Here is a 23,669-nt window from a genome sequence, read left to right on the forward strand (position 1 = left end):
TATATTTGCAACATAGTTGCTTAGAGTTGCAGCTGAGAGGCCGGCAAGTCAGGCGGGGAACGTTGGAGTCCGCCGTCACTGGAGCAAGCAAGCCTCCCTGTTTGCTTCAGTGCATGGCTGCCAGCCGCCATCTTGGCTGGCAGTTAATTTGCATATCTCCCTGATTAGCCTATGGGAAGGGTAGCGGATGTAGGGCTAATTGCCATGTTTCTCTTTTATTAGATAGGACTAGTATATAAGAGGCTAAGTTGACTCATGCATGTGTGATACATATAAAGCTCTCGCTGGCGCCAATTGCACGCGTGTGCTTCGATCTGGCATGAATTTGGTTGACACTTCTATTATAGAGGAAGGGCAAATAGCGTTATTAAAATATTTTTTAAATTAATTTCCTTTCGATGTGCGTGAATCCGTGCACCAGGCCTCTAGTTTATTATAATTTTTTCTGGGATGGGGACAGATGTCAAGGCAGAGGGAGATAACCAAACTAATTTGCAGGTCTGGTATATGTCAGTTACTTGCACTCGTGTGTTTGTATGTCTGTATTTCTGTCTGAGCATGAGAGATATTGTTTAAAATGGAAGGTTTTTGGAAGCTTTGACAAAAACCTCCTGTTTAATCTTACAAAAAAGTATATATAGAAGAATACATGAAGGTATATGTTTTTTGTTGGTGAATCTTGTCCGATTTTGTTACAGGGCTGGGAAAAAAGAATGCTTTTAACACATTATTAAATGCTTGTGACTAACAGAACATTAAAATACTAGAAAATGTAAATGAGACTTAATATTTTACTTCCAATAATATTGTCACTGTCATTTTTTAGCTCTCTGAAATTTATGGTTTCATTATAAAAACATTCTCTTCATATAATTTAATATTTTGAAATTATCTTTATTTTTTAGGATTGAGTGTGGTAGCATAGCAAGCTATTTATGAAATTATAGGTTAAGGTTTATCAGCTAAATGTTCATCTTATTACAGCCTCTATGGACGAAAGCGGGCAGAAGATGTCATTTCCTTTATAAAAACGGAAGTACATCTTGCGATTCCTAATGTGGTAAGAATGATCAAATAGCCAAGTTAACACAAGGATATTTGGGTAATGTATTTGACAAGGGTTACACGAGAACTGAACTTTCATTTATGGTAACCTCTTGGTCCTATGTATCTTTCTATCTCACCCCCGTATTTAACAAAAATAAAAATATTATCGTTAATCTCTGTTATAAAATTGCTCTGCATAGCTCATGGTGTGCTGAAGTGCAGTCAAGCGTCTGGTCAGCCATCATTTAGCAAGTTTTCTAAAAATCTTGCTTTTTCTTGCTTCAAACATTAAATTATCTAAATAAGACCACCTCAAACACACTACCGTGAGGCAATCCACTAAATGTGGCAGAATAGAAAGAAAGAGAGAGCCTACACCCTGAGCACCATGGAACCCTTGTGCTTTCTCATGGACCATCTCTCCCACCACCCACTGCAAACCGGCATCTGGAACTCTGACAGGTGCACGCTGTGAGGGTTAGGGTTAGGCCAGGGGGGACAGGCTGTGTCTCACCTGCTCCATGTCTCCGCGGTGGCTTCCTGGAGGCACAGTTCAGAGCCTGAGGTCAGACTCTTGGCAGGGGAGCTTCTTCAGTGGTTTTGCTTCATGGACACCCAACACATAGTCCACAACTGTTGGCTGCATCCAGCCCCCCTCCCAGGGAAAGGATGCCAGGTCCTGTGTTCGACCCTCTTGCCTGCAGGAACTGAGAAAGTCCGCATGCAGTCTGCGCTGCCCTCACACCCCCCTCCTGAAAGCAGCCGTTTCTTGGGGCAGCTGAGGCTTTCCCCACTTGCGGGGTGGGGGAGGGAAGGGGGCGGTGAGAAGCAGAGGGACGGAGCGCATGTGCCAACAGAACCAGGGGCTTGTTTCTTCTTCCACAGGTGATGGTTCCGAGCTTGGATGACATTCAACAAGCCATTAACCGGATGATCCAGTTAACCCTGGAGGTCAGCAGAGGAGTGGCTCACTGGGGGCAGCAGCCCACCCGGCACATGAAGAATCTCAAGGTCAGTCCCAGCCGCACCGCTGACCTGGCGCATCCAAGTGGAGGAAAGCAGCTGAAGAGGGAAGAAAGTAAGAGCGCTACATCTCAGACCGATGGAGTCTTTGGGTTACAATGTACACGTGCTCTTCTCGGGCTCGTCCTGGGTTCAACAGCTTGTAGATATTTTTAAAAGTAACTTTTATATGTTTATTTGTTAAGTTTTGCCTTTAAAAAACTAGTGTTTACCACCCTCCACTTTTTAAAAAGATATGTTTTTATTGGTATTAGAGAGAGAGAAAGAGAGAGGGATAGAGAGATAGGAACGTTGATGAGAGAGATACATCAATCGGCTGCCTCCTGCATGCCCCGCACTGGGGATGTGCCCACAGCCCAGGCATGCGCCCTTGGCCAGAAACAAACCTGGGAGCCTTCAGTCCGCAGGCAGATGCTTTATCCACTGAGCTAAACCAGCAAGGACATACAATACATTATTATTAACTACAGTCACTATGCGACATGAGGTCTCCAGAACTTATTCACCTTATAACGGAAAGTTTGTATCCTTTTTCTCCATCCTCAGACTCTGGTAACCACTATTCTACTCTCTGTTACTATGATTTTTTTTTTTACAATGAAATGTTTTCATTGTAAATATTTCAGCCTTAAAAATAAGGAAATCCTGCTATTTGTGACAACATGGATAAATCCAGAGGGCATTATGCTAAGTGAAATAAGCCAGACACAGAAGAAAAATATTGGATAATCTCATTTATGTGTGGAATCTAAAAAAAGTAAAACTCTTTTTCTGAAAATACACTACCTCCTCTGGTAACCAGGGAGATGCCAATTAAACATAAGGTGCCGTGTGAGTTCCAGGAACAGGTGGCCCAGACCCCCATGCCGCCTTTCCGTGTTGCACAAACACGCCTCTCTCGGCTCATCTCTGTAGTGTCACGGGGTATTCCCTATAACCAGCTGATAGAGGACAAACACAGTCTCAGGCCTGGCCTATGGTGAGTTGGCTTGATGTGTTGGTGTGAGCGGAAATGCACTAGAGCCTACTCAGCAGTGGCCCTTAAGGACTGCGAGACGGGGAGTTTCCCCGTGGGCAGAGCTTCAAGTAGCATCTCCTTTTGAAGGAGGGAGAAGTGATCTGAAGCGAAGGTATACGTGGACTCGTGGGCGGTGACGATGGCTGGACAAGTTGTGCAGGTCCTAGAAGGACCAGCACTGGGAAATCAGGGGCAAGGAGGTCTGGGGGAAAAGCCTGTGAATGAATCTATGGATCTATGGATCTATGAATATACAAACCTAGCGACGGGGCTAGGAATGAATCCAGAGGAGAGGACTGGAGTCCAATTGTCTGATTTTCAGTCCATTAGTCTATTATTGTAGCAGGCCAAACGTAAAGCTAAAAACCATAAGGTGCAAGAATCTTTCCACTAATCAGCAACTTTGCAAATAAGAATTCTATTCTCTGCCATATTATCAACCAAGTGTGATGGTAGAATAAAGGCATTTTCGGACATTGACTGTCTTAAAAAATTTTACCCAGTGCACCCTTTTCCACAAAGTTACTGTACCCTTTCAAATTGAGAAAATAAAGCAAAGAAAAACGAGAAGAAGACAGGAGATGTAGGAAACAGGAGTGGAATGCAGCAGGGAGGTGAAGGGAATTCCCCGGTGGACGGTAAAGGATGAGTACACAGGGACACATGTAGTCTAAGCATAGAGGGTCAAGAGAGAGACGAGTTTTTGCTGCTCTTACCACAGTGCCTGGGGCCATTGTACTGTCTTTTAACTTGAAGACGGAATGCCCGGTGAACCTGGTCCAGATTCTTGTCTGTGCTTGCCTGCTTTCACCATGTGCTGACAGAGTCGCTGCTCTACTCGCATTGCTCTGGGTCAGCGGGAGGAGCTCGGGTCACTCGGAAGGGTTCTGCTTTGGCTGCTACTGAGACCTGGAGGGAAGGCGATGTGATCCAGGAGAACACGGAGTAGCCCGCTGTCCCGGCCCTATTTCTGCTGGACATCCATTACTTGGCTCATAAACACGGCCCTGCCAGGTGCCCTGATTGCGATGAGACCTGTATTATCTCGATACTGCAGGATTCACTTACGATCCTTCGCCATGGCTTCCTCCAAAGGGCTTTTGTCAGCCTGCAGGACGCGGCAGCAGGACTAGACCCAGAGACTAGCTTCTTTTCTCCTGGAGCCTCCATCTAGCACGAACATTGATGTCTTTCTTTCTACGTGTGTCCTTTGGCTCAGTTTTTAAAAAACCAAACGACATATTGTCTAGAGATAAGTACATTGGTTTACCTTCAAGTACATCTTCAAAGAAAATGCAGGAGAGCGGATACCTCTGGGGGTCAGGGAATGTGATTGGAGAGCGGCCGAGAGAGGATTACTGATATCTTGGCATTCTCTTCTTAACCCGGTGCTGAGTACATTGAAATTATCTTTTTCTCCTTCAGTATATGTTTTATATACTTTGAATTCTTTTTTAACAAATGTGTTATATGGGCTTCTGTGAATATGATATAGTTCACTCACCCACATACATCCTCTTAGCAAACTAGGAATATGAGGGATGTTCTGATAATGCTATCCATGGAAAAATTTAGAAGCATTTCTTTTCCATCAAAATGAAGAAATGATTTTATCAGTTTTATTCAATATTTTACTGGAGATCTTCACTATGAGTCAGACAATAAAAAAATTAGATGAGTAATTAGAAAAGAAGCCAAGATTGTGTTTATTTAAAGGTCATGCATAGGAAGTTCAAGCAACCTAGAAACAACTATTATAACTAATAAGTTCAATAATATTTATGTAAAAAGACCTATATAGAAAAATAAAAAGTATCTGTAATGGCCAATAATCCAATTAAAATGTAATACACTATGTCAATTATATCTCAATAAATCTGGAAAAAATGTAATAGAAAAAACAGATTTTCAATAGCCACAAAACCATGAAGTTTATAAATAAATGTAAAAAATATTTTCACAGCATTTTTGGAGAAAATGGTTATTATTGAATGACAAATGGAATGAATTTATAACATGAAGAAGTCAATTCCTTGATTAATTTACAAATTCAATACAATTCCAGTAAAATTACAACAGAATTTTTTCTATAATTTCTTAATCTAATTTTAATAATTTATTGTAAAACTATATGGAAGTGCAGAGAGTCAAAAATAGCTCAAAAATTGGTGAAGAAAAACAAGGTAGGGGGCCCTGCAAAATAGCAACTGATCAATGCTTCTCTCTCAAATCAATAAAAACATATCCTTGGGTGAGGATCCATAAAAGATAAAAATTGATAAGTTGAACTGTATTCAAATTAAAAATCTTTGTTCTTTAAAAGATACCATTAGAAAAATTAAAAAGAGAAGCCACAGATTGGAAGAAAATGTTTGCAAATCAGACAGTTGATAAAGTACTCGTGTTCAGAATATAAAAAAGAACTCTCACAACTGAATTATAATAAGGTACTTCCCCTATCCCAAATGGACAAAGGATTAGACAGTTCAACAAGATGATGTATGATTGGCTAATAAACACACGAAAAGATGCTCAACACCCTTAGTTATTAGGAAAACGCAATTTTAATAAACCACGAGCTAGTAGTAACACACTAATTAAAATGGTTAAAATGAAAGGGAAAAAAAAGATAATCGACAATCCCAATTGTTGACAAAGAACCTGGAACGCTGATGCATTACTGATGGGAATGTAAAAAGGTACAGCCACTTTGGAACCAGGTAGGCCCTTCCTTAAAAAAAATTAAACATATCTTCACCATTTGGCTCAGCAACTCCACCTTTAGGGATTTTATCTAAGAGAAATGAAATCATGTGTCCATATAAAGGCTTGCATGTGAATGTTCATAGCTGCATTATTGGTAAGAGACCCAAAATGCTAACAACCTAGATACCCATTGGTGAATGGGTGAACAAAATGTGGTATGTTGACACAGTGGAATACTTCTCGGCAATAAAAGGGAAAGAACTACCCAGACATGCACTGTTAGTTAATTAACTTAATTAAGCCAATTCCTTGTCATTTTCTTTTGCTTGAATTTTGATTAAATATAAGACAAAAGAGCAAATAAGTGACCGGCCTTGGAGGAGACACTCAGCTTCAGCTCATTGTTGCCATGAAATGTGGACCCTATGCTACCAGCTTTCAAGAGAAAAGCTGAAAATCTGGAATTTTGTGTGAATCCCACGATTTTTCTTTGTTAGCAGCTGGTTGAAAAGGGAAGGCACTGTTAGAGTGAAACAGCAGTATCTGCATAGTCTCGGATGGAGGATACTTGAAGATGTCCATTGAGGCTGGGACATGACCAGATTTTGGCAAGAGATGCTGATAGCGGTGGCTGGTAGTGATTGGGTGAGCTCCATGTACCAGCTGCTGAGCTGAAGACGGACATAAGTTGTCTCATTTCGTTCTCACAAGTATCTCCATGAGGACTAAATAACTTGCCTAAGGTTATGTGGGTAATAAATGTGGTGCCTCCCCTCTAACCACCATACTATTTTGGAAGGTAGCAATTTCAACTTTTTTGACCTTTCCTTGGAGGACTTTAAGTTTTTTTGGGGGGAGAGTGCGGGGGGGTTAATCAGTGCCTTTCAGTTCTCTCCTCTGAAAAACACAGTTTTTCCACATTAAAGAAATCTGGACCTTAAAATATTTTTAAATATTTTTATTGATTTTTGAGAGAGAGAGAGAGAGAGAGAGAGAGAGAGATCGACGCGAGAGCAGCTCAGGGATGTGCCCTGGCTGGGAATTGAACCCGCAACCTTGAGGGTCACAGGATGACACTCAACCAACTGAGCCACGCCGGCCAGGGCCCAAAATAGTTTGACACAATCGTTTAACAAGAACAAGTTAAGAGCTTAGCTGGTTGAGGGTCATCCTGTGCACAGAAAGGTTGCCAGTTGGAATCCTGGTCAGGGGCATGCAGGAGGCAGCCAATCCATGTTTTGCTCTTGCATGTATATTTCTCTCTCTCTCTCTCTCTCTCTCTCTCTCTCTCTCTCCTTTTCCTCCTCCTCCTCCTCCTCCTCTTCCACCTCCTCCTCCCTCTCTAAAAAATCAATAAAAATATTTTTTTAAAAAAGAAGTGAAGACAGCAAGAGAATAGTTCTTAATTACTTTAGAGGGGGAGTCTTTAAAATAACACAGCTTGAAAAAGTCTATAAATATTGAAATGGATATAATATTTAAAGTTGTATAGACGTTGTCCATATGTGAAAACATCTGTTTTCAGGATCTTTTGAAGACCTAATTCCTGCGAGGAAGCTGAAGAATTTTTATCCAGGTGTAGCAGAACACAAGGATATTTCCAAGTTGGTCCTGCTCCTTTCTTCCTCCGTGAATTCTCTAAGGAAGGCGGCCCATGAGGCTCTGCAGGACTTCCAGAAATACAAGACACTCTGGACAGAGGACCGCGACGTGAAAGTGAAGGTGCATTTCTGCTGCCTGGGATGCAGTTGGGGTTTGGTTTGTTTATATCTAGTGTGTGCAGGAGCACCAAGAAAATATCGGTGATAATGACAGGAACCGTGAGCAGAGGGCAATAACCTATAAGTGCCAAGCACCTAACCTGTTGTATCGTGTGTCACTCTCACAGTGACACTCTGAGGCTCTGAGTCAAATTCATGTCTGAATTTCGTGTAATTTGGGTAAACAGTTGAGGACCAGTTACGTTCAGACCGTCCGGGGCCAGGCACTCAGGGTGTGCACACCTACAGAGGCTCTGCTGTAGTTTTAGTCAGACTCAAGGGAACCTGAGAATTCTGAACAGCCATTCATGACTTCTGTGACCTTCCCTCCCACAGCTCTCTTCCAGTACTAACAGGTAGTTTGCCTTTTCCTGGTCTGCTCACCTGATAGCACAGACCAGTGTAAAAGTACCTGAGTTAGTGCAGTGCTCTAATGTAACTATTTACGTAGAGGATTTATACTTTTTACGTAAGGGATTTAATTTGGAGAAGAATCAAAAGCTAAAGAAAACACTGATTGTTTCCTCAGGAATTTCTGGCTCACAACCCCTCTCTGACTGAGATCAGATCAGAAATTCTGCACTACGCCACCTTTGAGCAGGAGATTGATGAGCTGAAGCCTGTCATCATTGTAGGAGCACTCGAATTGCATACAGGTATTTAAAAATATTCCGTAACATATCTGTATTTTCACAGGAAGCGTCACTTAATTTAGAAGCAGTCATTAAGCTACCTTGGTACAACAATCTAAATGTTAAATATTTCTGGACCTCCAATATTGTTCATGTATGTGTTACATATAATATGTATGTGATGTGATATATTATGTCTTTTTATATATAATATTATACCACGGTGGCTTAACACACTTAATCGGCAGCACAGCTCCTCGATTGGCAGTCAAACAGCTGAGGATAAGGTGAAAGTTTTTGTGAGGAGGGGTTGTATACCTGAGCTAGGAGTCAAACAGTTTGAAGTCTCCTGAGAAGTTAAACTGTTTGGGATTAGAGCATCAAAGGGTGATGAAGCAACCACTTCATGTCTGAAATAAAAGCACGAAGTGACTTTAGTGCTTCCTGAAGTGAGGGAGAGCTGGGCTGGCCCGGCACAGAGCTCCCTGCAGAGCAGACTGGAGGTCTCACGTTGTGGACCTTGAGTTTACATCATCTGTAGAAGGATGCTTGCTTGGGTGAGACTATTGCTGATTGGTTGGCACCCAGAGGCGGGGGTATTGAGTATGTTCCTCCTGATTGGTGGACATTCAGAAGAGAGGGGCTGACACTGATTGACTTGCAAAAGTATGTGAACTAAGGCGAATTGGTCTATGGTTTGAGTTTAAAACTGGTTGTGGTGGCGACTTGTTGCCATGGTTACAGAGGTACAATCAGTTTTGTCTTAAGTTTGTGAGATAAATACTCACTGATTAGCCAATGAAAAGGGTAGTGGTCGTACGCCAATTACCATGTTTCTCTTTTATTAGTGTAGATTATACCACGGTGGCTTAACACACTTAATCGGCAGCACAGCTCCTTGATTGGCAGTCAAACAGCTGAGGATAAGGTGAAAGTTTTTGTGAGGAGGGGTTGTATACCTGAGCTAGGAGTCAAACAGTTTGAAGTCTCCTGAAAAGTTAAACTGTTTGGGATTAGAGCATCAAAGGGTGATGAAGCAACCACTTCATGTCTGAAATAAAAGCACGAAGTGACTTTAGTGCTTCCTGAAGTGAGGGAGAGCTGGGCTGGCCCGGCACAGAGCTCCCTGCAGAGCAGACTGGAGGTCTCACGTTGTGGACCTTGAGTTTACATCATCTGTAGAAGGATGCTTGCTTGGGTGAGACTATTGCTGATTGGTTGGCACCCAGAGGCGGGTGTATTGAGTATGTTCCTCCTGATTGGTGGACATTCAGAAGAGAGGGGCTGACACTGATTGACTTGCAAAAGTATGTGAACTAAGGCGAATTGGTCTATGGTTTGAGTTTAAAACTGGTTGTGGTGGCGACTTGTTGCCATGGTTACAGAGGTACAATCAGTTTTGTCTTAAGTTTGTGAGATAATTATTCTCAGAAGATATTTGAATGACCTATTTTGCATCAACTAAACCTACTTGAGCTATGTTGAAGGGAGAAAAGGTATATCCCATAGGTTTTCACATCTATGCTCAAGGAATCAATGTAACGGTGGCTCTCAAATTTAACTACCAACACTACTTGACCCCTTTTCTGCTGGTGTAGACAGTACCCACCTCATGAGCTATTTTATATACGCTTAGCATGGTACCTGGCAAATAGTTAATGTCCAATAAATATTATATACTATTATATCTCCAAAGAAGGGACTTCATTTGCAGAAGAATCACAAATACTTGAGGGGATTATTTAGCTAGAAACAGAAACGATATTTCAAGGGCAATCATTACAAGAACTTCGGTAACGTTTTGGAAACTGTACTCTACCTATTGTTTTAATGTTCTATTTGTTCCCTTGTAGTGGTTAGCACTATGATCCTTAATACAAAAATTAACTGTAGCACAGTGTTCTAGTTGGCCAGGTACTTGCTCTTAGAGGGAGAAAACTGAAAATGGGATAGGTGAAAACAATGATAAAGAAAGGGGAAGGGAGGCTGAATCCCTGGGGCCCGAGGAAAAGGAAAAAAGAGGCCCAGGAGGTGTGGACCTTATGAAATAGGATCTCACAGCCTCAGTCAACAGCTGGCCCTGTGTGTCTTGTCAGGGTACACTTTCCTCAGCTCCCTAGTCCTCTCAGTTTAAGTGTTAGGGGTTGAGAGGGGAGAGGTTGTGTTTCCAGTTTGGCAGGGCTGGGGAGCTGAGGGGCACCGAGAAGAGAAAAAGGAATGGGTAAGGATAGAGAAGGTAGAGTTGACTAGTTAGAACTGTGGTTTTTTTTTAAGGAACAGAAACCTACTTGAGCTATGGTGAAGGGAGAAAAATATATCCCAAAATCCAAGGTGCAACTGGCTTTCGGAATGGACCAGAACCAGGGACAGTATAGGAAGCTGAGGAAATCCTTTCTCTCTGACTCTCATTTCTTCTCCCCTCTGTGCATGACTTTCCTGCTTTCCCGTCAAGGGGGCTCCCCTTAAGTCTTATTCCAGACTCTCAAGAACAGACTCTGATTAGTACATGTAAGGTCAAGATTGACTGGGACCATCAGCGAGGCCCAGGTTCAGGGTCAGGTTATACACATTCTCTAGCCATGTGGGTGAGGTAGGAAGTGGAATAACAAGAAAACAGGAAGGTTTGGAAGACAAAAAATATATTACACTGTACTGTGTGGGGTTACCTAGAAGAAAATGGGGTGATGCGTGAGGGCCAGAAGCAGAGCAAGGTTCATGTTGGACAGTGCTAGAAGTAACTTCTGAAATTCTTCTTCATAGACTTTCGTGTCCTCTTGCACAGCTTAGCTTACTCCACGGGGATAGGAATTAAATCTTCAGAACTGAGCAACCTTACAGCACATTCAAGTCGAACTAACTACTTTTCAAGTGCTCAGTAGCCATATGTGGCTAGTGGCTGTCACATGGGCCAGAGCAGTTATAGATGCTCAGATTACACATAAAATGAATCGTTTCAGAATGTCAGGTGTATTCTATTTTGATCTTTTCTTGTCTTCACCAGAGCCAATGAAATTGGCCTTATCAATTGAGGCTAAGGCATGGAAGATGTTACTCTGTCGATACCTGAATGAAGAATACAAAAAGAAAATGTCAGACATGATAGCATTTATTACTGAATACTTGAAAAAGTTATCTAGACCGATTCGTGATTTAGATGATGTCAGGTTTGCAATGGAAGCCTTGTCTTGTATCCGTGATAATGAAATTCAAATGGACATGACTTTGGGACCAATTGAAGTAAGAAATGATTGCATTTTTCATTCTTAGAGTGCTATTAAAAAATAGAGACACACTAAAAATTGATTCTGTTAACATATTTCATTATGTTATGGTACAGTCTGTCTATTTCTCCTTTCTGATGTTGATTTCTTTGGAGGTATTTTGACAATTATCATCAGTGAACAGTAAACAAGGGAATAGTAAAATATTAATAATGATGTACGGGTCTAGACAGTGTTCATTTTATTTTATGCTGGCGCTGACCTTTTACAGAAGGGAGTGGTTGCACTGTCTCACACCAGTCCCAACATCTTAGGCGAGTTCCCCAACTATCTTTGTCTTTCCTTAGAAACCAGGTCTAGGCCTCACTCATGGCCAGTGGCATACATGGGCAGCACGGTGGGAGTGGTCCACTTAGGCTTAATGGGAAACTGCTGGAATTTAGACGAGCAGATGTTTTTAGGGAAGAGTACTGTATTCACTTTCTTTTGCTAATACAAGAACAAATTACCATAAACTTAACGGCTTAGAGCAAGGCAGATTTGTCATCTTAGCGTTCTAGAGCTCAGCCATCTGAGAATGGGTCGATTAGGGCTAAAATCAGGATGTCAGCAGGGCTGCACTTTTGGAGGCTCGAGGGAAGAAGCCGTTCAGCTCCTAGAGGCTGGCGGCAGTCTTGGCTCATGCGCCTTCCAGCAGTGGTATCTCTCCTGCTCTGCTTCTGTCCTCACGTCTCTGACTCCCACTCTCCTGCCTTCACGGTTCCCTTGTGTGGACCTTATGATTACACTGGGCCCACACAGTCAACCCAGGATAATCTCCCAGGATAATCAAGTTGCTTAACTTAATTACCCCTGCAAGGCCCCTATGCTGTGTAAGGTAACATAATCACAGGTTCCAGAGATTAGGATGTGGACAATTTTGGGGAGACCATTTTTCTGTCTACCATAAGGGTTTTGTGACTAATATTTAGAAGTCACGGTTCATGGTGATAATAAAAATCAGACTTTTAATTCATTTTATTACTGTTTTTTAAATTCTCTATAGACAATGCACTCCTTCATTGCCTGCATTTCCAATGCCTCCTTTTGGTACCCAACCTCATGGCTGAGCATAGCTTTCATATTTTTATATATATTTCAGAGAGGAAGGGAGAGGGAGAGAGACATAGAAACATCAGTGAGGAGAGGGAATCATCTGTTGGCTGACTCCTGCACTGGGGATCGAGCCCACAACCTGGGCATGTGCCCTGACAGGAAATCAAACTGTGACCTCCTGGTTCATAGATTGTGATCAACCACTGAGCCACACCAGCCAGGCCGAGCATAGCTTTCTTTTCTTCTTCTTCTTCTTTTTTTTTTGAGCATAGCTTTCTTGATCCTATTTAGAGTTTATGCTTTTTGGTAGCTCATGAACTTCATACCTTTATTACTTCTTTAAATATTAACATTTGGGATTTTGGATGCTGACCACCCATTCCTCAAGATTTAGCAAATCATCATACCATTTTTTCCCTAACTCCAGAAGCTCAATTCTTCAATATAAATTCTTTTGGTAAAAGCAGTTGCTAATCCATCTCTTTAGTCATTCAAGTTTCTGTTCTTTGGAGTATCTCTCCCATCATCATTTCGTTCCATTCCTTGTATAGCCAACTCATATTTTAATAAAGCACGAGACAGTATTTTGCATGGTGTTGACACAAGATCAAGTAGGCGAGAGAGGCAGAAAATGACTGTAGGGATTATTTTCTAGGGCAGAATCTCCGTGTGATCTGCCTACAGCTCCATCCGAATCACCTAGGCGCTTATTACATGCAGATTTCAGGGCCTTGGATTTAAGTTAGTACCAATGTCAGCGAGAATTGAGAGGTGCTTCTTTCCATGTTTAGTATCGGAAACAAGTCTCTGGAGTGTGCTGTTTTCTGAGACATGGGACTATGTTTCTAGAAGGCATCTAAATAATTTGACAGTGGCTTCCCTTGTGATGTTTCTGAACTCACCCTCACTCCACAGGAAGCCTATGCTATTCTAAACAGATTTGAAGTTGAAGTAACCAAAGAAGAATCAGAAGCAGTTGATACCTTGAGATATTCTTTCAACAAATTGCAGAGCAAAGCTGTAAGTACAAACTTAATTCTTATTTTTTACTTATAAATTCTTATGTAATTCTTAGAGTGACTGGCTTAAGTCACTATCTCCAGAAAAACACACACACATTTCATAGTTTTTAAAAGATAAATACATTTTATTTTAATCACTTTATTGATATACTAGAGCAGTGGTTCTCAACCTTCCTAATGCCGCGACCCTTTAATACAGTTCCTCAGTTTGTGGTGACCCCCAACCATAAAATTATTTTCGTTGCTACTTCATAACTGTAATTTTGCTACTGTTATGAATCATAATGTAAATATCTGATATGCAGGATGTATTTAGGCGACCCCTGTGAAAGGGTCGTTCGACCCCCAAAGGGGTGGCGACCCACAAGTTGAGAACTGCTGTACTAGAGGCACGATGCACGAAGATTCGTGCAAGAATGGGCCTTCCTTCCCCTGGCTGCTGTCACTGCCTTTGCTCTGGCCGGAGCCACCTTTCTGCCTTTGTTCTGGCTTCCCACGCTGCCCAGAGGCCCAGAGCGGCTGGGGCGGTGCGGAACGCCTGCGTTATCACTATGGCGACAACGCAAGTGTCCCTCCCCACCCTGCCCCTGGCTGCTCGGCACCTGCGTATGCAAATTAACCCACCATCTTTGTTGGGTTAATTTGCATACCGATTGGCTGGTGGGTGTTGTGAAGGTACGGTCAATTTGCATCTTCCTCTTTTATTAGTGTAGATAATCCACATGAAATTTACCATTTCACAGTATACAATTCAGTGATTTCTACTGTAGTCACAGAGTTGTACAAACACCATCACTATTTAATGTTAGAACATTTTCATCCCCCAAAGAAACCCTAAACGCATTAGCAATTACTCTTTATTTTCTCTCTACAGCCTCTGGCAACCACAACTCTACTATCTATGTATGGGTTTGCCTTTTCTGGATATGTAATATACATAGAATCATACAATGTGTAATTTTTCATGACTGGCTTCTTTCAATTAGCATAATATTTTCAAGGTTTATTTGTATTGTCTTGTGTAGCAGTACTTTATTTTACTAATGGCTAATGATGTTGAGCATCTTTCCATGTGCTTTTCAGTTATTTGCACATATTCTTTGGAGAAATGTGTATTTAAATCTGATGTTTTTAAAATTGGGTTATTTCTTTATTTTTGAGTTATAAGAGTTCTTTATATATTTTGGATATAAGTCCTTTATCAAAGAATTTGAAAATATTTTCTCTCATTCTGTGGATTGTCTTATTACTTTCTTGATAGTGTCTTTTGAAGTAAAAGGTTTTAATTTTGAAGAAGTCCAATTGGCATAATTTTAATTTTTTGCTTGTGTTTTTGGTATCATATGTAGGAAATCATTGCCTAATCCAGGATCATGAAGACTTACTATTATGTTTTCTTAAGAAGAGAGTTTTGTAATTTTTAGCCCTTACATTTAGGTCTCTGATACATTTTGAGTTAATTTTTCTGTGTGTGGTGAGTTTTGGGTCCAGCTTCATGCAAAAGCATGTAGATACCAGTTGTCTCAATGCCATTTGTTGAAAAGTCTATCCTTTCACCAGTGAATTGCCTTGGCACCCTGTTGACCATCAGTTGACCATAAGTGGAAGGGTTTATTTCTGGACTCTCAATCTATTCTGTTGTGCATATGTGTACGCCTATGCCAGTACCATACTGTCTTGATTATTGTAGCTTTATACTGGTTTTTTTCTTAATTGTGGTAAAATACACATAACTTAAAATTTACCATCTTAACAATTTTTAAGTATATACAGTTCACTGGTGGCAAGTATATTCACATTGCTGTGCAGTGAATCTCCAGAACTTTTTCATCATATAAAACTAACTCTATACCCATTAACCAGCAACTCCCCACTCTCCCTTCCTTCAGCCCCTGGCATTCTACTTGCTCTCTCTATGCATTTGACTACTTTAGGTACCCTCTAAAATGGAGTCATACAATATTTGTCTTTTTGTGACTGGCTAATTTCAGTTAGTATAAGGTCTTCAAGATTAACCCATGTTATAGCATGTGTGAGAAATCCTGTCCTTGTCAAGTCTGAATAATATTGCATTATATACATAGTACCACATTTTATTGACTTGCTTCCACTTTTTGGCTATTGTGAATTATGTTGCTATGAACATGGGTGTATGAATATCTCATTGAGGCCCTACCTTCAATGTGTTTGGATCTCTATCCAGCAATATAATTCTATTTTAATTTTAATATAATTCCATTTTTAATGAATAATTCTGTGTTCCATCGTGGCTGCACCATTTTACATCCCCACCAACAGTGTACATGTTCCAATTTCTCCACATCCTTGCCAACACTAGTTTCCTTGATAGTAGGCATCCGCATCCACTGTGGTTTTGATTTGCATTTCCCTAATGATACATGATGCTGAGCATCTTTTCATGTACTTATTGACTATTTGTGTATCTTCTTTGGAGAAATGTCTACTCAAGTTCTTTGCCTATTTTTCAATTGGATTGTTTGTTGTTGAGTTGTAGGAGTATTTTTATAAGTTCTGGATGTTAACACCTTATGAGATATATGATTTGCAATTATTTTCTCCCATTCTGTAGTTTGCCTGTTCACTCTGTTGATTGTGTCCTTATAATCCTTTTTATTTCTGTAAGGTAGGTGGTGCTATCCTGCCTTTCACTCCTAGCTTTAGAATTTGGGTCCTTTCTCCTTTATTCTTGGTTTGTTTAGGTAAAAGTTTATCAATGTTGCTGATCTTTTCAAAGATGAAACTTCAGATTTGTTGATTTTTCTCTATTGTTTTTGTAATCTCTATATCATTTACTTGTGCTCTATTTTTTAAATTATTTCTTCCCTTCTGCTTGCTATGGGTTTAGTGTTTTCTATTTTCCTAGTTTGTTAAGGTAGATGGTTAGTTACTGATTTGAGATTTTTAATGTATGCATTTATAGGTATATATTTCTCTCTAAGCATTTTTGAAATAGGTAAATATCTACATACCACAAATTAGACATTAAAAATGAACTCCAAGGGAATGTTCAGATTCTTTAAATATACTGAAAAATTTTATTAAATGTTAATTAAATTAACAATGGCTTAAAATTTATTGTGTATGGGAAAAATTGTCACTGAGGTTGAAGCAAGACATAGTAGCAGGGCATAGAGCTGAAATGGGGTCATGACTTGGGATTCCATTTCTGCTGTCAGCCAATTGGGTGATCATATGCAAGTTAATAATCTTTGTTTCTAAATTTCTTCATGTGGTCATTTAGGAATATTTTAGGAAATTTTTATATGCGGTTATGAGGCTCACTTTGAAGTAATGTATATAAAATAGTTTTATGCTCATGTCTATTTAAGTTCATGTTAAATATTGACTAATATGCTTGTTTTGAAAAATGTTTGCTGGTTAGTCAGGAGAGTGAGTCTTAGGAAGGAAGTGGGAAACACTCATTGAGACTTAGTGAAGTCCAACTTTCTCTTGTTCAATGGAAATAATTCATGTGAGTTGTTCTTCTATCTCTTTAACTGTTAGTGTTAAACCCACTGACCCATGCTCTGGCCAGTTTTCTCAGTAGTTAGAGCATTGGCCATTGTTCTTCTATCTCTTTAACTGTTAGTGTGCTCTGGCCAGTTTTCTCAGTAGTTAGAGCATTGGCCCTCTCACTGAAGGATTGAGGGTTTGGTTCCCCATCAAGGACATGTACCTGGGTTGCAGGTTCGATCCCCAGCCCCAGTTGGGGTGCATGCAGGAGACAACCAATCGATGTGTCTCTCTCATATCGATGCTTCTCTCTCTCTCTCTCTCTCTCTCTCTCTCCCTCTCTCCACACACACACACACATAGCCCACCCTCCCTTCCACTCTCTCTAAAAAAATCAATGGAAAAATTATCCTTGGGTGAGGATTAACAAAATAATTTAAAAAAATAAAAATAAACCCACTGACTTGCCCTTTAGTAGAGGTAGACAATTCCATACTATAGTCATCATTAAACTTAAAGTAGTGTATGTTCCAACCAAGATAGAGGCTATTGTTGAGAGCAGTTAAGGGCGGGGGCCTTGAAACCCCACTGCCAGATTTTGAATCTTGATCTTGCTTCGTACTGGTGCTGGACCCTTAAAGAAATTACTTAGCCTCTCTGTGCCTCAGTTTTCTCACTTGTGAAATGGGTATAATATTAATCTTTACCTCACAGGGTTGTTTTGAGGATTAAATATGATAACACATAAAGAACCTGGCAGATAATAAGCATGAATTAAGTGGTATTATGATGGAAGGTTTAATAAGAAGTTTTGAAGACTATTGTGGAAAACATTTGCTATTTTTTTTTTATACCCAGAGTAATATCACTTTCTTTTAGGGAACAGCTCCAACCACTGCAACCATGTGAACCTACTAGAGGTTGCTAATCCGTGACCTTGAGCTGGCCCCAGAGACAGCATGTGACCCAGACTGGGCCCATAGAAGTAACTGTTTCCTGGGCTATACTGATGGCCTGAGACAGATCAGCCAGAAACTAACTTTCCTAACCTCAGTTAGAGAAGATGTCTTGGGTCATGAACTAGGATGATTTGAATCTCCAGTTAGTGCATTTGGGTCGTTTATTTCTGTGGTTTTTTTTTCTCTCACTTTGCAAAAACATTGCAGAGATGTCTTTGTTCTTATGTGATATCTGTGGGGCAACAAACTTGCTGGAATAGAATTGTAGTTTTCAGTTAATATATTACTTTCACTCTCACATTGAGTATTCCTTCTTGTTCTAGGTTTCTGTACAAGATGAACTAGTTCAAGTGCAGCCAAAGTTTAAAAGTAATCTACTTGAGTCTGTGGAAGTTTTTCGTGAGGATGTAATGAACTTTGCAGAATCATATGAGTTGGTAATTTCAGTATTTACATGCTCTGTGCTATTTGCTGGTATGTTTATATGAAATGGAAGTGATAGGCCCCAAGAAATACACTGTGATTTGTACATTGCATGTAAGAGGCTATATTTGCATATTCACACCAATCAAAAAGGGAAGCATGTTTTATAGAGTTAGAAAAAAGATTTACCTGCTAAAAGGAGCAACAAATTTAAAGATCCCGGAAGGAACAAAGGGTCTGGTTTTGCCCGTTCTCAGGCCAGAATCTCATAGTGGAAAATGTAATACAGTTGTTGAAAGGCTCTAAGAGACTGTAAATGCCCTAATATCAGGGTATTCCCCAACTGATCCCCCCCCCACACACACACACTAACTCTTAGAAAACTAGAGTGTCACTGAAAATAAATAATAAAAGTCATACTTGGTCAGTCCCACAGGCTGTTCAACCTGGAATAATGACTGACAGTGGTCGATCTCCAGATGTTAAACTCAGAAGTTGGATATATTCTTCCCTTTCTTGCAGTGATCACAACAGATCTGGATTCACAACAGATTTAAGCCTTTAGTGCTACTTATATAACACTTTTTTTTTTACATGTACCGAACTTATCTCTTTACTGCTGGTTGTATTAGTCAACATTTGACCGCCCAGTCATTGCTATCCTGGGAATCTGGTCTGTTACTGGCCCACCCATGACATTCATGATTGGACAGACTATCTGGGCTCCCTTTTGCAACTATTTTCTGGCTCATGCCAACAGAGACCGTCCACTGCTTCTTTCCAGTGTCCAACCTGTGCGCATGTCTATTTCCACGTGGGGCTGAAGAGCTATGGAAAGGAGGCTGCTCTCAGAGCTCTGTAATGGGTATTCTGATGCACAGCTGCAGCAGCATCACTCTTAAGTGAGATGGAACAGCTGTGGTGGCACAAACGTCATACAGGATGAAAGTTTGTCACCTTTTTAAAAAGAGGAGACCACAGAGACACAGTGACTAACTGTGATATGGGATCCTGGATGAGGTCCTGGAACAGAACACAGACTTCAGTGGGAAAACCGAAGAAGTCTGAATAAAGTCTGTTTAATAGTCTTGTACCAGCATTAATTTTCAGTTTTGATAAACGTACCATGTTAACATTATGGGAAGCTGAGTGAAGGGTATATGAGAGTTCTCTTTGCAATTCTCCTGTAAGTCTACAATTTAAAATTTTTTTTTAAAAAAATAGCATCTGCTTATTCTAACAAGTCAAACCAAATGGGAAGTATTAAGATTGCCCCAATTTAAAAATGAATGAAAGTTGGAGTGATCCAATGTTCTAAAGTTAATTGTGGTCATGGTTATACAACTCCATTAAACAAAAAATATTGAATTGTACATATCTCAAAACTGTTACAAAAAATAAATGGAAACTTCATGTACAGGACAAAGTTAGACCATTTAAATTTAAAATACTGTTTATTTACTCAAAAGAAAATAATAGTTAAATCCAGTAAATTAATAAGTATATATGATTAGGAATTAAAATGGAGATTATATTATTCATTATAGGAAGGACCCATGGTTCCAAATATACCACCCCAAGAAGCTAGCAACAGGCTACAGATATTTCAGGTAAAACTATGTTTTTTGGTAATATGTAAAACTGCATTTTTTGTTACACATTAGGCAATGTGTAGTGATTTTTAAAAATGCTTTTAGGAAAAAATTTCTGCATTTTATCTAAAATGGAATGTTAATGTTTAAAGTAGATATAGATTTTAATTGTATGCTAATCTACTAAATCATATAATTGATTCCTTTTCTTGTGTCCCTCCATGCTCTTTTCCACAGAATATCTCTTTGTATTTTTAGAAAATAAGACTTTAATTTTGAATTTAAGTGTATACCTTATTCTAGTTCCAAGCATTTCATTTGTATGTAAAGTGATAAAAATTACAGAATAATAAAGTCCTATATAATAAATGGGTAATATGAAAATTGACCCTAATGGTGGAACAACCTGTCACTATGATGTGCACTGACCACAAGGGGGTAGATGCTCAACGCAGGAGCTGCCCCCTGGTAGTCAGTGCACTCCCACAGGGGGAGCTCTGCTCAGCCACAAGCTAAGCTGATGGATGTGAGTGCAGCGGCGGGGGTGGCGAGATCCTCTCCAGTCTCCTCAGCAGCGCTAAGGATGTCCGACTGCGGCTTAGGCCTGATCCCCTGGGGAGCGGGCCTAAGTTGGCAGGTGGACATCCCCCGAGGGGTCCCTAACTGCAAGAGGGTGCAGGTCGGGCTGAGGAACCTCCCCCTCCCCCCAGTGCATGAATTTTCGTGCACTGGGCCTCTAGTGTACCAAAAAAGATTTTAAATATTAATGGTTTGTCCTCTCTCTGTATCCATTAATTTTCTTCCTTCTGTATCCATCACTTTCAACTTCCCTGCTCCTTTGTCCTGCCTGGGACCATACAATACTCCTTGAGTCAGGCCACCATTCACTGTCTTTTTCTGCACTCAGATTGCTGCACATCTAGAGAAAAGTCACACACTTGTTTGATAGATGCTGTGCAGATTCATGGATTCCTATGTAAGCCAGCTCCCCGAGAGCATCAGGAATTCTTTGGTTTTTTCTGTTCTTGCTCCTGCTTTCTGCAGTGGCTGTTTGAAATGTCCATGTTCTCCTTATGTTCCCTTTTCCACCTGCATTCTTAGTTATCAGATGTCTACTGTGTGACTTGATAGATAGGAAGATGGTTAAGAAATGGTTCTTTTACCTCTAAGCTGCTAAAACCTGGTAGGGAGACAGAGAGCTAGAGAAACAATCACAGCACCGTGTGGTGAGCACTGTGATCTGGTTATGGGAACTCGTGGTATGCAAACAGATGTAGGAGCTCCCCACCCTGATGAGGGCTGGTCGGGCAAACAGGGAGGGCTCCCCGGAAGAGGAGGCATCCAAGCTGCATCTTGAAGGACTAATTAGACTTAGCCAGGAGGAGGAGGAAAAATAAGTTAGGCAGAATTTGTGGCCCCAAATGAGGAGATAAGCAGAGAGCTTTAGGGAGATGTAAGGAGTGTAATGTGGGGTGCCGTGGGCAAAGAAGGTAGTAATGAGGGAGGGGGAGCTGAGTGGGCCGCGATCACTAATGGGAGGGCCTTGCAGGCTATAATGAGGAGCTCTAGCCTATCCCGAGGGCTGCAGGGCTCCGAGCAGGGAGCGATATAGTCAGATTGGGCTGGTACAGCAGTTGTGTTTTTAAAAGATTTCTCTGGCACCAGTGTGCAGAGTGGTATGGAGGGAGGATGGCCTGGTTCATGGCAGTTTCACTAATACAAACAAGAAACGGAAAGACTGAGACCAAGAAGTGGCACTTGGAATAAAGAAAACTGGATGGATCATGAGTTAGTCAAGAGGCTGACTTAATAGGCTCGGAGCCTGGGTTGGGGGAAAAAGATCAGGTTTGGAGGAGGAGTTTTGGGATTTTTTTTTTTTACAGATGACCTTGTCTTTAAATTTACAGAGGAAATTTAGGATCTGAGATGTAATTTTCAGAGAGGAGCCCCTTCCTGTCCCTGAGGGCTCTCTACTCTCTCCCTGGTCTCTTCTGAGGTCAACCCTTTTTCTTCTGTACTTTCAGCCTCTTCCTCTTTATTCAATCTTCTTAGTCAGCATTTAAAACTGTTTGTCTTTTCTTCTTAAAGTACAGTAACAATAATAACCGCCTCTGTGTCCTGGACCTCCCTCCAGACCTCGCCTCTCCTTTCTTTCCCGGCCCCCGTCCTGCCTGCGTTTATTCTCGGGCAGCTCATGGCCGTCCCAATGGGAGACGCAGAGCTGCTGTCCAGAAGCCGGTGCTTTCCTCTTGGCTAGGGCTCCCCACGCTGAGCCGCAGTCTAGCCACCAGAAGGTGTTCTGTAGCTCCACCACGTGTGGGGGGGGGGGCGTTTCTAAATGTCCCTTTACCTCTGCCAGGAGTTCCTTTACGTCACTTGATAACTGGGTTTCACCCAAGCAAGTGAACGGAGGAGTGGAGTCAGCAACCTGTTCTTGCCGCCTTATTTTATGTTCCATGGCTGGTTTGGCTGGTTCCATGCAGCCTTTCACCGAAAAGGTTCAGTCAAGTTAGATGAGTCTCTCAGTTGCAGGTTCTTCTGAAAGCAGGAGCGGTCGTTCAGGCTTTCCCCATCCTAACCAGCTGGAGTTTCTCCTGTGGCATCTAACTTCCAAGTAGCTCCCTTGATGTGAATGTTTTAAAATAGAACATCGATACTACGACGAGAAGAGTGTTTCTTCATCCCTCGTGGGATAACCGTGCAAAGCAGATGCAATGACCTGCCGGAGCCCAGGTCTCCGCCGCCTGGTTCTGGGAAGGTCTAGCCCAGTCACGCGCGTGGGTTGCATAAAGGAGGGTGCCTGTGTTGGAGAGGGTTTTCCTGGGTTGCAGCAGGCACACGCCTTTCACTTAATTGTGACGTCCTCAGACAAATAGTCAAGTTTCCCGTTATTGTCACGATTCTCCTCTCCCCAGAAATATGGAGGTCACTCTTGGACTAACACCAGCTCCTCCCAGCACCCTGCCAGCACTTTCTCCCAGAACCTGGAGGAGGCTCTGGTCCTTTGCTAACTGAAGTCCTCGGGTTTGGACCCAAAGTGCCAGGGAAAGGCCTGTCTCTCTGGAGGAGCCAGGACGAAAACCGGCCTGCTCACCTGGTCGCCGCCAGCTGAGCCAAGCGAAACCCCTCAGCCACAAAAGCAAAATGAATAATGAAGAGATAGTAATATTGGATGATGATAAGTGCCCAGGGTGGGGGTGGGGGGGGAGGGAAGGCAGGGAAGGGCCATAGAGTGCTGGGCTGTGTGAATGAGGAGGTGAAATTTAAAATAGGATCGCCAGAGAGGGCTTCCTTGAGAAGGTGATAGTTGAATAGAGACCTAGAGGATGAGGGCATGAGCCAGGCAGGTATCTGGAGGAGCCACTTCCCAGGCCTGGGAAGAGCAAGCGCCAAGGCCCTGGGTAAGAGCTTACATGAGAAGCAGCAAGGGGTCAGTGTGGCTGCAGCGGAAAGAGCAAGGGGAGAGCCATAGCAATGGGCAGAGAGGAAAGGAGGGACAGGCTGGAGAAGACGGGCCAGCCCAGGAAGGGCCCTGGGTTCGTTCTGAGTGAGAAGAGTGACGTGATCTGATTTATGTTTTCAGTGGCCGCCCTGGCTGCCGTGTTGAGTACAGATTGTTGGCAGTCAGGGGAGAAGCAGGGAGACTGATTAGGAGGCCATTGCAATAATCCAGGTGCGAGGTGTTAGTGACGTGGGC

General features: G+C 41.6%; 1 protein-coding gene across 1 annotated transcript in view; it reads left to right on the forward strand.

Annotated features, from left to right (window-relative positions):
- The window catches only part of DNAH8 (dynein, axonemal, heavy chain 8), a 272,357-nt gene that overhangs the window by 69,362 nt on the left and 179,326 nt on the right, over positions 1-23,669 (forward strand). Inside the window, exons 24-31 of the mRNA XM_005873788.2 lie at positions 985-1,060; positions 1,933-2,125; positions 7,320-7,516; positions 8,084-8,210; positions 11,188-11,423; positions 13,418-13,522; positions 18,281-18,394; positions 19,928-19,990. Of these exons, the coding sequence (XP_005873850.1) occupies positions 985-1,060; positions 1,933-2,125; positions 7,320-7,516; positions 8,084-8,210; positions 11,188-11,423; positions 13,418-13,522; positions 18,281-18,394; positions 19,928-19,990 (1,111 nt within the window). The remainder of the gene's footprint in view (positions 1-984; positions 1,061-1,932; positions 2,126-7,319; positions 7,517-8,083; positions 8,211-11,187; positions 11,424-13,417; positions 13,523-18,280; positions 18,395-19,927; positions 19,991-23,669) is intronic.

The sequence above is a fragment of the Myotis brandtii genome, unplaced genomic scaffold (assembly GCF_000412655.1).
Source record: "Myotis brandtii unplaced genomic scaffold, ASM41265v1 scaffold420, whole genome shotgun sequence".
Lineage (NCBI taxonomy): Eukaryota > Metazoa > Chordata > Mammalia > Chiroptera > Vespertilionidae > Myotis > Myotis brandtii.